At 54.2% G+C, this 16,547-nt stretch overlaps 1 protein-coding gene across 3 annotated transcripts in view; it reads left to right on the forward strand.

Moving 5' to 3' along the window:
* CCDC27 (coiled-coil domain containing 27) overlaps nucleotides 1–16,547 on the forward strand; it is a 53,745-nt gene that overhangs the window by 18,206 nt on the left and 18,992 nt on the right. For all 3 annotated transcript variants that reach the window (XM_077250301.1, XM_077250303.1, XM_077250302.1), the window contains exon 8: nucleotides 510–640. In XM_077250301.1, coding sequence (XP_077106416.1) covers nucleotides 510–640 — 131 coding nt within the window. The remainder of the gene's footprint in view (nucleotides 1–509; nucleotides 641–16,547) is intronic.

Genomic DNA, 16,547 nt, shown 5'->3' on the forward strand with positions numbered 1-16,547 from the left:
GAAATTCGGATTTTTTTGGCTGGAATAAAGTTCATTTCCTCCTGGCAGAGGGGCTCTCAGTGCGGCAGCTGCACTGCTTTAGAACACAATTACCCTGCAGATTAAACCCCATATCTGCAAGTAAATATGTCAAATGACTTATTCCTTTTAAAGCCCCCTATACTTGCTGTCAGCCAATGATTATTCAGATGATTGTTTTGCCGAAAGCCCCCTTGGCCATCTCTGCCATACACAGGACATACATCTCTGCCAGCGGCTTATGTCCGGGACAACAAAGTGATCAGCAGTCAGAATTGGACATGCCTGATGCTCCCGCGATAATCAGTCGTCCAGTGCCCCTATACACATTAGCATGTCAGCTGAAACCTATAATATCGACAGGTGCGACTGACATTGGTGTAATGGGTATGGGGGGCTTTAGTCACTAGGACCCCTCTCAGATTGCCCCTATATAGACGCAAAACTGTAATATGATTGATTGCATACCTTTTTGTTTTCTATATTTTCAGGAGCAATTTCCTCCCTGCAGAAAGAAGTTTCATCCAACAAGTCCAAACTCCAAAAATCTGCGTTTGAAAAGGAAGCTTTACAGAGAGAACTAAAGGAGCGGGAGATGCAGATACAGGCCATGTCCAAGAAGGTACAGACAGAACGACGTCAATCACTGCATTGAGTCCTGTACGGCCGCAGGTCGCAAGATCACGGGATACAGTGGTTCCACCATTGTTCTCAAGACAGTATCAATCCTTACTAGAGTAATCGGCACCGACTAGACCGGTCAGGTGGCTGAAAATCAGATTAATATTTTATACGTTGTGACATGTAACATGGGGTACCTGTGCTCCACCAAGTCATATTCCATGTAGTCTGCACCCAAGCATGTCGCATTAAAGGGGCTGTTCATTTACTTACCTGTTAAAGCCCCTGCCGTTTCAGTGCTGCCACTCGACAGCCCCAGCCGGTCACCCCCTTAAGTAGTTACAGCCATGATCTGTAACACATCACATGTGAACAGTCCTGTACAACTCAACGTGGATCAATAACAAGTTGCCCCATTAGACTGGGACTATAACACCTTTCCAGGGATTCCTGGTCCCTGCTGGTGATTTCACCTTTTCTAAGAGCTGTGCATAAGTAATCATAGTCACGTACCTTTATTTCACACAGATTTTATATATATATCTATATATATAAGAGGCATTGTGATTACTCGCTAATCCCGCCCCCTGCACAGTAGCTCCGCCCCCACCACATCACCACACATAATCTCACCCCCACCCCATTTCCACACACAATCCGCACATCACCACACACAATCCCGACCCCACCACATTACCACACATAATCCCACCCCCCACCACATCACCACACATAATCCCGCCCCCCACCACATTACCACACAATCCCACCCCCCAACATATCACCACATAATCCCGACCCCCACCCCATTACCACACATAATCCCACCCCCACCACATTACCACACATAATCCCGCACCCCACCGCATTACCACACATAATCACGCCCCCCCACCGCATTACCACACACAATCCTGCCCCCCACCACATTACCACACATAATTCCGCTGCCCACCACATCACCACAGATAATCCCGCCCCCACCTCATTACCACAGATAATCCCGCCCCCCACTACATTACCACACATAATCCCGCCCCACCACATTACTACAGATAATCATGCCCCCCACCACATTACCACACATAATCCTGCCTCCCCACCACATTACCACACATAATCCCGCCCCCCCACCATATTACCACACATAATCCCGCCCCCCCAACACATCACCACACATAATGCCGCGCCCCAGCACATCACCACACATAATACCGCCCCCACACCCTATTACCACACATAATCCCGCCCCCCCACCACATTACCACAGATAATCCCGCCCCCCCACCTCATTACCACAGATAATCCCGCCCCCCACTATATTACCACACATAATCCCGCCCCACCACATTACTACAGATAATCATGCCCCCCACCACATTACCACACATAATCCTGCCTCCCCACCACATTACCACACATAATCCCGCCCCCCACCACATTACCACACATAATCCCGCCCCCCCAACACATCACCACACATAATCCCGCGCCCCACCACATCACCACACATAATCCCGCCCCCCCACCCTATTACCACACATAATCCCGCCCCCCACCACATTACCACAGATAATCCCGCCCCCCACCACATTACCACACATAAGCCCACCCACACCACATTACCACACATAAACCCGCCCCCCCACCACATTACCACAGATAATCCTGCCCCCAAATTACCACACATAAGCCCACCCCCACCACATTACCACACATAAACCCGCCACCCCACCACATTACCACACATAATCCTGCCCCCCACCACATTACCACAGATAATCCTGCCCCCCACCACATTACCACACATAATCCTGCCCCCCACCACATTACTACAGATAATCCAACCCCCCACCACATTACCACACATCATCCTGCCCCCCACCACATTACCACACATAATCCCGCCTCCCCACCACATTACCACACATAATCCCACCCCCACTACATTACCACACATAATCCCGCCCCCCACCACATTACCACACATAATCCCGCACCCCACCACAATCCCACACATAATCCCTGCCCCCACCACATTACCACACATAATCCCACCCCCCCGCCACATTACTACAGATAATCACGCCCTCCCACCACATTCACCACACATAATCCCGCCACCCCACCACATTACCACACATAATCCCGCCACCCCACCACATTACCACACATAATCCCGCCCCCCCAACACATCACCACACATAATCCCACCCCCCCACCCCATTACCACACATAATCCCGCCCCCCCACCCCATTACCACACATAATCCCGCCCCCCACCACATTACCACAGATAATCCTGCCCCCCACCACATTACCACAGATAATCCCGCCCCCCACTATATTACCACACATAATCCCACCCCACCACATTACTACAGATAATCACGCCCCCACCACATTACCACACATAATCCCGCCTCCCCACCACATTACCACACATAATCCCGCCCCCCACCACATTACCACACATAATCTCGCGCCCCCAACACATCACCACACATAATCCCGCCCCCACCACATCACCACACATAATCCCGCCCCCACCACATCACCACACATAATCCCACCCCCCCACCCTGTTACCACACATAATCCCACCCCCCACCACATTACCACAGATAATCCCGCCCCCCACCACATTACCACACATAAGCCCACCCCCACCACATTACCACACATAAACCCGCCCCCCACCACATTACCACAGATAATCCCGCCCCCCACCACATTACCACAGATAATCACGCCCCCACCACATTACCACACATAATCCCGCCCCCCACCACATTACCACACATAATCCTGCCCCCCACCACATTACTACAGATAATCACGCCCCCACCACATTACCACACATAATCCCGCCTCCCCACCACATTACCACACATAATCCCGCCCCCCACCACATTACCACACATAATCCCGCGCCCCCAACACATCACCACACATAATCCCAATCCCGCCCCCACCACATCACCACACATAATCCCGCCCCCAGCACATCACCACACATAATCCCGCCCCCCCACCCTGTTATCACACATAATCCCACCCCCCACCACATTACCACAGATAATCCCGCCCCCCACCACATTACCACACATAAGCCCACCCCCACCACATTACCACACATAAACCCGCCCCCCCACCACATTACCACAGATAATCCCGCCCCCCCACGTTACCACACATAAGCCCACCCCCACCACATTACCACACATAAACCCGCCCCCCACCACATTACCACACATAATCCCGCCCCCCACCACATTACCACAGATAATCCCTCCCCCCACCACATTACCACACTTAATCCCGCCCCCCACCACATTACCACAGATAATCCCACCCCCCACCACATTACCACACATAATCCCGCCCCCCACCACATTACCACACATAATCCCGCCCCCACTACATTACCACACATAATCCCGCCCCCCACCACATTACCACACATAATCCTGCCCCCCACCACATTACCACACATAATCCCGCCCCCCACCACATTACCACACATAATCCCGCCCCCCACCACATTACCACACATAATCCCGCCCCCACTACATTACCACACATAATCCCACCACATTACCACACATAATCCTGCCCCCCACCACATTACCACACATAATCCTGCCCCCCACCACATTACCACACATAATCCCGCCCCCCACCACATTACCACACATAATCCCGCCCCCCACCACATTACCACACATAATCCCGCCCCCACTACATTACCACACATAATCCCACCCCCCCACCACATTACCACACATAATCCTGCCCCCCACCACATTACCACACATAATCCCGCCCCCCACCGCATTACCACACATAATCCCGCCCCCCACCACATTACCACACATAATCCCGCCCCCCACCACATTACCACAGATAATCCTGCCCCCACCACATTACCACACTTAATCCCGCCCCCCACCACATTACCACAGATAATCCCACCCCCCACCACATTACCACAGATAATCCCGCCCCCACTACATTACCACACATAATCCCGCCCCACCACATTACTACAGATAATCACGCCCCCAACACATCACCACACATAATCCCGCCCCCCCACCCCATTACCACACATAATCCCGCCCCCCCACCCCATTACCACACATAATCCCGCCCCCCCACCACATTACCACAGATAATCCCGCCCCCACTACATTACCACACATAATCCCGCCCCACCACATTACTACAGATAATCACGCCCCCACCACATTACCACACATAATCCCGCCTCCCCACCACATTACCACACATAATCCCGCCCCCCACCACATTACCACACATAATCCCGCGCCCCCAACACATCACCACACATAATCCCAATCCCGCCCCCACCACATCACCACACATAATCCCGCCCCCAGCACATCACCACACATAATCCCGCCCCCCCACCCTGTTATCACACATAATCCCACCCCCCACCACATTACCACAGATAATCCCGCCCCCCACCACATTACCACACATAAGCCCACCCCCACCACATTACCACACATAAACCCGCCCCCCCACCACATTACCACAGATAATCCCGCCCCACCACATTACCACACATAAGCCCACCCCCACCACATTACCACACATAAACCCGCCCCCCACCACATTACCACACATAATCCCGCCCCCCACCACATTACCACAGATAATCCCTCCCCCCACCACATTACCACACTTAATCCCGCCCCCCACCACATTACCACAGATAATCCCACCCCCCACCACATTACCACACATAATCCCGCCCCCCACCACATTACCACACATAATCCCGCCCCCACTACATTACCACACATAATCCCGCCCCCCCACCACATTACCACACATAATCCTGCCCCCCACCACATTACCACACATAATCCCGCCCCCCACCACATTACCACACATAATCCCGCCCCCCACCACATTACCACACATAATCCCGCCCCCCCAACACATCACCACACATAATCCCGCGCCCCACCACATCACCACACATAATCCCGCCCCCCCACCCTATTACCACACATAATCCCGCCCCCCACCACATTACCACAGATAATCCCGCCCCCCACCACATTACCACACATAAGCCCACCCACACCACATTACCACACATAAACCCGCCCCCCCACCACATTACCACAGATAATCCTGCCCCCAAATTACCACACATAAGCCCACCCCCACCACATTACCACACATAAACCCGCCACCCCACCACATTACCACACATAATCCTGCCCCCCACCACATTACCACAGATAATCCTGCCCCCCACCACATTACCACACATAATCCTGCCCCCCACCACATTACTACAGATAATCCCACCCCCCACCACATTACCACACATCATCCTGCCCCCCACCACATTACCACACATAATCCCGCCTCCCCACCACATTACCACACATAATCCCACCCCCACTACATTACCACACATAATCCCGCCCCCCACCACATTACCACACATAATCCCGCACCCCACCACAATCCCACACATAATCCCTGCCCCCACCACATTACCACACATAATCCCACCCCCCCGCCACATTACTACAGATAATCACGCCCTCCCACCACATTCACCACACATAATCCCGCCACCCCACCATATTACCACACATAATCCCGCCACCCCACCACATTACCACACATAATCCGGCCCCCCCAACACATCACCACACATAATCCCACCCCCCCACCCCATTACCACACATAATCCCGCCCCCCCACCCCATTACCACACATAATCCCGCCCCCCACCACATTACCACAGATAATCCTGCCCCCCACCACATTACCACAGATAATCCCGCCCCCCACTATATTACCACACATAATCCCACCCCACCACATTACTACAGATAATCACGCCCCCACCACATTACCACACATAATCCCGCCTCCCCACCACATTACCACACATAATCCCGCCCCCCACCACATTACCACACATAATCTCGCGCCCCCAACACATCACCACACATAATCCCGCCCCCACCACATCACCACACATAATCCCGCCCCCACCACATCACCACACATAATCCCACCCCCCCACCCTGTTACCACACATAATCCCACCCCCCACCACATTACCACAGATAATCCCGCCCCCCACCACATTACCACACATAAGCCCACCCCCACCACATTACCACACATAAACCCGCCCCCCACCACATTACCACAGATAATCCCGCCCCCCACCACATTACCACAGATAATCACGCCCCCACCACATTACCACACATAATCCCGCCTCCCCACCACATTACCACACATAATCCCGCCCCCCACCACATTACCACACATAATCCTGCCCCCCACCACATTACTACAGATAATCACGCCCCCACCACATTACCACACATAATCCCGCCTCCCCACCACATTACCACACATAATCCCGCCCCCCACCACATTACCACACATAATCCCGCGCCCCCAACACATCACCACACATAATCCCAATCCCGCCCCCACCACATCACCACACATAATCCCGCCCCCAGCACATCACCACACATAATCCCGCCCCCCCACCCTGTTATCACACATAATCCCACCCCCCACCACATTACCACAGATAATCCCGCCCCCCACCACATTACCACACATAAGCCCACCCCCACCACATTACCACACATAAACCCGCCCCCCCCACCACATTACCACAGATGATCCCGCCCCCCCACGTTACCACACATAAGCCCACCCCCACCACATTACCACACATAAACCCGCCCCCCACCACATTACCACACATAATCCCGCCCCCCACCACATTACCACAGATAATCCCTCCCCCCACCACATTACCACACTTAATCCCGCCCCCCACCACATTACCACAGATAATCCCACCCCCCACCACATTACCACACATAATCCCGCCCCCCACCACATTACCACACATAATCCCGCCCCCACTACATTACCACACATAATCCCGCCCCCCACCACATTACCACACATAATCCTGCCCCCCACCACATTACCACACATAATCCCGCCCCCCACCACATTACCACACATAATCCCGCCCCCCACCACATTACCACACATAATCCCGCCCCCACTACATTACCACACATAATCCCACCACATTACCACACATAATCCTGCCCCCCACCACATTACCACACATAATCCTGCCCCCCACCACATTACCACACATAATCCCGCCCCCCACCACATTACCACACATAATCCCGCCCCCCACCACATTACCACACATAATCCCGCCCCCACTACATTACCACACATAATCCCACCCCCCCACCACATTACCACACATAATCCTGCCCCCCACCACATTACCACACATAATCCCGCCCCCCACCGCATTACCACACATAATCCCGCCCCCCACCACATTACCACACATAATCCCGCCCCCCACCACATTACCACAGATAATCCTGCCCCCACCACATTACCACACTTAATCCCACCCCCCACCACATTACCACAGATAATCCCACCCCCCACCACATTACCACAGATAATCCCGCCCCCACTATATTACCACACATAATCCCGCCCCACCACATTACTACAGATAATCACGCCCCCAACACATCACCACACATAATCCCGCCCCCCCACCCCATTACCACACATAATCCCGCCCCCCCACCACATTACCACAGATAATCCCGCCCCCACTACATTACCACACATAATCCCGCCCCACCACATTACTACAGATAATCACGCCCCCACCACATTACCACACATAATCCCGCCTCCCCACCACATTACCACACATAATCCCGCCCCCCACCACATTACCACACATAATCCCGCCCCCCACCACATTACCACACATAATCCCGCCCCCACTACATTACCACACATAATCCCACCACATTACCACACATAATCCTGCCCCCCACATTACCACACATAATCCTGCCCCCCACCACATTACCACACATAATCCCGCCCCCCACCACATTACCACACATAATACCGCCCCCCACCACATTACCACACATAATCCCGCCCCCACTATATTACCACACATAATCCCACCCCCCCACCACATTACCACACATAATCCTGCCCCCCACCACATTACCACACATAATCCCGCCCCCCACCGCATTACCACACATAATCCCGCCCCCCACCACATTACCACACATAATCCCGCCCCCCACCACATTACCACAGATAATCCTGCCCCCACCACATTACCACACTTAATCCCGCCCCCCACCACATTACCACAGATAATCCCACCCCCCACCACATTACCACAGATAATCCCGCCCACACTACATTACCACACATAATCCCGCCCCACCACATTACTACAGATAAACACGCCCCCAACACATCACCACACATAATCCCGCCCCCCCACCCCATTACCACACATAATCCCGCCCCCCCACCACATTACCACAGATAATCCCGCCCCCACTACATTACCACACATAATCCCGCCCCACCACATTACTACAGATAATCACGCCCCCACCCCATTACCACACATAATCCCGCCCCCCCACCACATTACCACAGATAATCCCGCCCCCACTACATTACCACACATAATCCCACCACATTACCACACATAATCCTGCCCCCCACCACATTACCACACATAATCCCGCCCCCCACCACATTACCACACATAATCCTGCCCCCCACCACATTACCACACATAATCCCGCCCCCCACCACATTACCACACATAATCCCGCCCCCCACCACATTACCACACATAATCCCGCCCCCACTACATTACCACACATAATCCCACCACATTACCACACATAATCCTGCCCCCCACCACATTACCACACATAATCCTGCCCCCCACCACATTACCACAGATAATCCCGCCCCCCACCACATTACCACACATAAGCCCACCCCCACCACATTACCACACATAAACCCGCCCCCCCCACCACATTACCACAGATGATCCCGCCCCCCCACGTTACCACACATAAGCCCACCCCCACCACATTACCACACATAATCCCGCCCCCCACCACATTACCACACATAATCCCGCCCCCCACCACATTACCACACATAATCCCGCCCCCACTACATTACCACACATAATCCCACCCCCCCACCACATTACCACACATAATCCTGCCCCCCACCACATTACCACACATAATCCCGCCCCCCACCGCATTACCACACATAATCCCGCCCCCCACCACATTACCACACATAATCCCGCCCCCCACCACATTACCACAGATAATCCTGCCCCCACCACATTACCACACTTAATCCCACCCCCCACCACATTACCACAGATAATCCCACCCCCCACCACATTACCACAGATAATCCCGCCCCCACTATATTACCACACATAATCCCGCCCCACCACATTACTACAGATAATCACGCCCCCAACACATCACCACACATAATCCCGCCCCCCCACCCCATTACCACACATAATCCCGCCCCCCCACCACATTACCACAGATAATCCCGCCCCCACTACATTACCACACATAATCCCGCCCCACCACATTACTACAGATAATCACGCCCCCACCACATTACCACACATAATCCCGCCTCCCCACCACATTACCACACATAATCCCGCCCCCCACCACATTACCACACATAATCCCGCCCCCCACCACATTACCACACATAATCCCGCCCCCACTACATTACCACACATAATCCCACCACATTACCACACATAATCCTGCCCCCCACCACATTACTACAGATAATCACGCCCCCACCACATTACCACACATAATCCCGCCTCCCCACCACATTACCACACATAATCCCGCCCCCCACCACATTACCACACATAATCCCGCGCCCCCAACACATCACCACACATAATCCCAATCCCGCCCCCACCACATCACCACACATAATCCCGCCCCCAGCACATCACCACACATAATCCCGCCCCCCCACCCTGTTACCACACATAATCCCACCCCCCACCACATTACCACAGATAATCCCGCCCCCCACCACATTACCACACATAAGCCCACCCCCACCACATTACCACACATAAACCCGCCCCCCCCACCACATTACCACAGATGATCCCGCCCCCCCACGTTACCACACATAAGCCCACCCCCACCACATTACCACACATAAACCCGCCCCCCACCACATTACCACACATAATCCCGCCCCCCACCACATTACCACAGATAATCCCTCCCCCCACCACATTACCACACTTAATCCCGCCCCCCACCACATTACCACAGATAATCCCACCCCCCACCACATTACCACACATAATCCCGCCCCCCACCACATTACCACACATAATCCCGCCCCCACTACATTACCACACATAATCCCGCCCCCCACCACATTACCACACATAATCCTGCCCCCCACCACATTACCACACATAATCCCGCCCCCCACCACATTACCACACATAATCCCGCCCCCCACCACATTACCACACATAATCCCGCCCCCACTACATTACCACACATAATCCCACCACATTACCACACATAATCCTGCCCCCCACCACATTACCACACATAATCCTGCCCCCCACCACATTACCACACATAATCCCGCCCCCCACCACATTACCACACATAATCCCGCCCCCACTACATTACCACACATAATCCCGCCCCACCACATTACTACAGATAATCACGCCCCCACCACATTACCACACATAATCCCGCCTCCCCACCACATTACCACACATAATCCCGCCCCCCACCACATTACCACACATAATCCCGCCCCCCACCACATTACCACACATAATCCCGCCCCCACTACATTACCACACATAATCCCACCACATTACCACACATAATCCTGCCCCCCACATTACCACACATAATCCTGCCCCCCACCACATTACCACACATAATCCCGCCCCCCACCACATTACCACACATAATACCGCCCCCCACCACATTACCACACATAATCCCGCCCCCACTATATTACCACACATAATCCCACCCCCCCACCACATTACCACACATAATCCTGCCCCCCACCACATTACCACACATAATCCCGCCCCCCACCGCATTACCACACATAATCCCGCCCCCCACCACATTACCACACATAATCCCGCCCCCCACCACATTATCACAGATAATCCTGCCCCCACCACATTACCACACTTAATCCCGCCCCCCACCACATTACCACAGATAATCCCACCCCCCACCACATTACCACAGATAATCCCGCCCCCACTACATTACCACACATAATCCCGCCCCACCACATTACTACAGATAAACACGCCCCCAACACATCACCACACATAATCCCGCCCCCCCACCCCATTACCACACATAATCCCGCCCCCCCACCACATTACCACAGATAATCCCGCCCCCACTACATTACCACACATAATCCCGCCCCACCACATTACTACAGATAATCACGCCCCCACCACATTACCACACATAATCCCGCCTCCCCACCACATTACCACACATAATCCCGCCCCCCACCACATTACCACACATAATCCCGCGCCCCCAACACATCACCACACATAATCCCAATCCCGCCCCCACCACATCACCACACATAATCCCGCTCCCAGCACATCACCACACATAATCCCACCCCCCCACCCTGTTATCACACATAATCCCACCCCCCACCACATTACCACAGATAATCCCGCCCCCCACCACATTACCACACATAAGCCCACCCCCACCACATTACCACACATAAACCCGCCCCCCCACCACATTACCACAGATAATCCCGCCCCACCACATTACCACACATAAACCCACCCCCACCACATTACCACACATAAACCCGCCCCCCACCACATTACCACACATAATCCTGCCCCCCACCACATTACCACAGATAATCCCTCCCCCCACCACATTACCACACTTAATCCCGCCCCCCACCACATTACCACAGATAATCCCACCCCCCACCACATTACCACACATAATCCCGCCCCCCACCACATTACCACACATAATCCCGCCCCCACTACATTACCACACATAATCCCGCCCCCCCACCACATTACCACACATAATCCTGCCCCCCACCACATTACCACACATAATCCCGCCCCCCACCACATTACCACACATAATCCCGCCCCCCACCACATTACCACACATAATCCCGCCCCCACTACCATTACGACACATAATCCCGCCCCCCCACCACATTACCACACATAATTCTGCCCCCCATCACATTACCACACATAATCCCGCCCCCCACCACATTACCACACATAATCCCCCCCCCACCACATTACCACAGATAATCCCGTCCCCCACCACATTACCACAGATAATCCCGCCCCCACCACATTACCACACTTAATCCCGCCCCCCACCACATTACCACAGATAATCCCACCCCCCACCACATTACCACACATTATCCCGCCCCCCTCCACATTACCACACATAATCCCGCTTCCCCACCACATTACCACATATAATCCCGCCCCCACTACATTACCACACATAATCCTGCCCCCCACCACATTACCACACATAATCCCGCCCCCCCACCACATTACCACACATAATCCCGCCCCCACACCACATTACTACAGATAAGCCCGCCCCCCACCACATTACCACACATAATCCAGGCCCCCACCACATTACCACACATAAACCCGCCCCCCACCACATTACCACAGATAATCCCGCCCCCCACCACATTACCACAGATAATCCCGCCCCCCACCACAGTACCACAGATAATCACGCCCCCACCACATTACCACACATAATCCCGCCTCCCCACCACATTACCACACATAATCCTGCCCCCCACCACATTACCACACATAATCCTGCCCCCCACCACATTACTACAGATAATCACGCCCCCACCACATTACCACACATAATCCCGCCTCCCCACCACATTACCACACATAATCCCGCCCCCCACCACATTACCACACATAATCCCGCGCCCCCAACACATCACCACACATAATCCCAATCCCGCCCCCACCACATCACCACACATAATCCCGCCCCCAGCACATCACCACACATAATCCCGCCCCCCCACCCTGTTATCACACATAATCCCACCCCCCACCACATTACCACAGATAATCCCGCCCCCCACCACATTACCACACATAAGCCCACCCCCACCACATTACCACACATAAACCCGCCCCCCCACCACATTACCACAGATAATCCCGCCCCCCCACGTTACCACACATAAGCCCACCCCCACCACATTACCACACATAAACCCGCCCCCCACCACATTACCACACATAATCCCGCCCCCCGCCACATTACCACAGATAATCCCTCCCCCCACCACATTACCACACTTAATCCCGCCCCCCACCACATTACCACAGATAATCCCACCCCCCACCACATTACCACACATAATCCCGCCCCCACCACATTACCACACATAATCCCGCCCCCACTACATTACCACACATAATCCCGCCCCCCCACCACATTACCACACATAATCCTGCCCCCCACCACATTACCACACATAATCCCGCCCCCCACCACATTACCACACATAATCCCGCCCCCCACCACATTACCACACATAATCCCGCCCCCACTACATTACCACACATAATCCCACCCCCCCACCACATTACCACACATAATCCTGCCCCCCACCACATTACCACACATAATCCTGCCCCCCACCACATTACCACACATAATCCCGCCCCCCACCACATTACCACACATAATCCCGCCCCCCACCACATTACCACACATAATCCCGCCCCCACTACATTACCACACATAATCCCACCCCCCCACCACATTACCACACATAATCCTGCCCCCCACCACATTACCACACATAATCCCGCCCCCCACCGCATTACCACACATAATCCCGCCCCCCACCACATTACCACACATAATCCCGCCCCCCACCACATTACCACAGATAATCCCGCCCCCACCACATTACCACACTTAATCCCGCCCCCCACCACATTACCACAGATAATCCCACCCCCCACCACATTACCACAGATAATCCCGCCCCCACTACATTACCACACATAATCCCGCCCCACCACATTACTACAGATAATCACGCCCCCAACACATCACCACACATAATCCCGCCCCCCCACCCCATTACCACACATAATCCCGCCCCCCCACCACATTACCACAGATAATCCCGCCCCCACTACATTACCACACATAATCCCGCCCCACCACATTACTACAGATAATCACGCCCCCACCACATTACCACACATAATCCCGCCTCCCCAACACATTACCACACATAATCCCGCCCCCCACCACATTACCACACATAATCCCGCGCCCCCAACACATCACCACACATAATCCCAATCCCGCCCCCACCACATCACCACACATAATCCCGCCCCCAGCACATCACCACACATAATCCCGCCCCCCCACCTTGTTATCACACATAATCCCACCCCCCACCACATTACCACAGATAATCCCGCCCCCCACCACATTACCACACATAAGCCCACCCCCACCACATTACCACACATAAACCCGCCCCCCCACCACATTACCACAGATAATCCCGCCCCACCACGTTACCACACATAAGCCCACCCCCACCACATTACCACACATAAACCCGCCCCCCACCACATTACCACACATAATCCCGCCCCCCACCACATTACCACAGATAATCCCTCCCCCCACCACATTACCACACTTAATCCCGCCCCCCACCACATTACCACAGATAATCCCACCCCCCACCACATTACCACACATAATCCCGCCCCCCACCACATTACCACACATAATCCCGCCCCCACTACATTACCACACATAATCCCGCCCCCCCACCACATTACCACACATAATCCTGCCCCCCACCACATTACCACACATAATCCCGCCCCCCACCACATTACCACACATAATCCCGCCCCCCACCACATTACCACACATAATCCCGCCCCCACTACCATTACGACACATAATCCTGCCCCCCCACCACATTACCACACATAATTCTGCCCCCCATCACATTACCACACATAATCCCGCCCCCCACCACATTACCACACATAATCCTGCCCCCCACCACATTACTACAGATAATCACGCCCCCACCACATTACCACACATAATCCCGCCTCCCCACCACATTACCACACATAATCCCGCCCCCCACCACATTACCACACATAATCCCGCGCCCCCAACACATCACCACACATAATCCCAATCCCGCCCCCACCACATCACCACACATAATCCCGCCCCCACACTTCCCCACACAATCCCGCCCCCCCCACCCTGTTATCACACATAATCCCACCCCCCACCACATTACCACTGATAATCCCGCCCCCCACCACATTACCACACATAAACCCGCCCCCCCACCACATTACCACAGATAATCCCGCCCCCCCACGTTACCACACATAAGCCCACCCCCACCACATTACCACACATAAACCCGCCCCCCACCACATTACCACACATAATCCCGCCCCCCACCACATTACCACAGATAATCCCTCCCCCCACCACATTACCACACTTAATCCCGCCCCCCACCACATTACCACAGATAATCCCACCCCCCACCACATTACCACACATAATCCCGCCCCCCACCACATTACCACACATAATCCCGCCCCCACTACATTACCACACATAATCCCGCCCCCCCACCACATTACCACACATAATCCTGCCCCCCACCACATTACCACACATAATCCCGCCCCCCACCACATTACCACACATAATCCCGCCCCCCACCACATTACCACACATAATCCCGCCCCCACTACATTACCACACATAATCCCACCCCCCCACCACATTACCACACATAATCCTGCCCCCCACCAC

The sequence above is a fragment of the Ranitomeya variabilis genome, chromosome 4, assembly GCF_051348905.1.
Source record: "Ranitomeya variabilis isolate aRanVar5 chromosome 4, aRanVar5.hap1, whole genome shotgun sequence".
In the NCBI taxonomy this organism is placed as follows: domain Eukaryota; kingdom Metazoa; phylum Chordata; class Amphibia; order Anura; family Dendrobatidae; genus Ranitomeya; species Ranitomeya variabilis.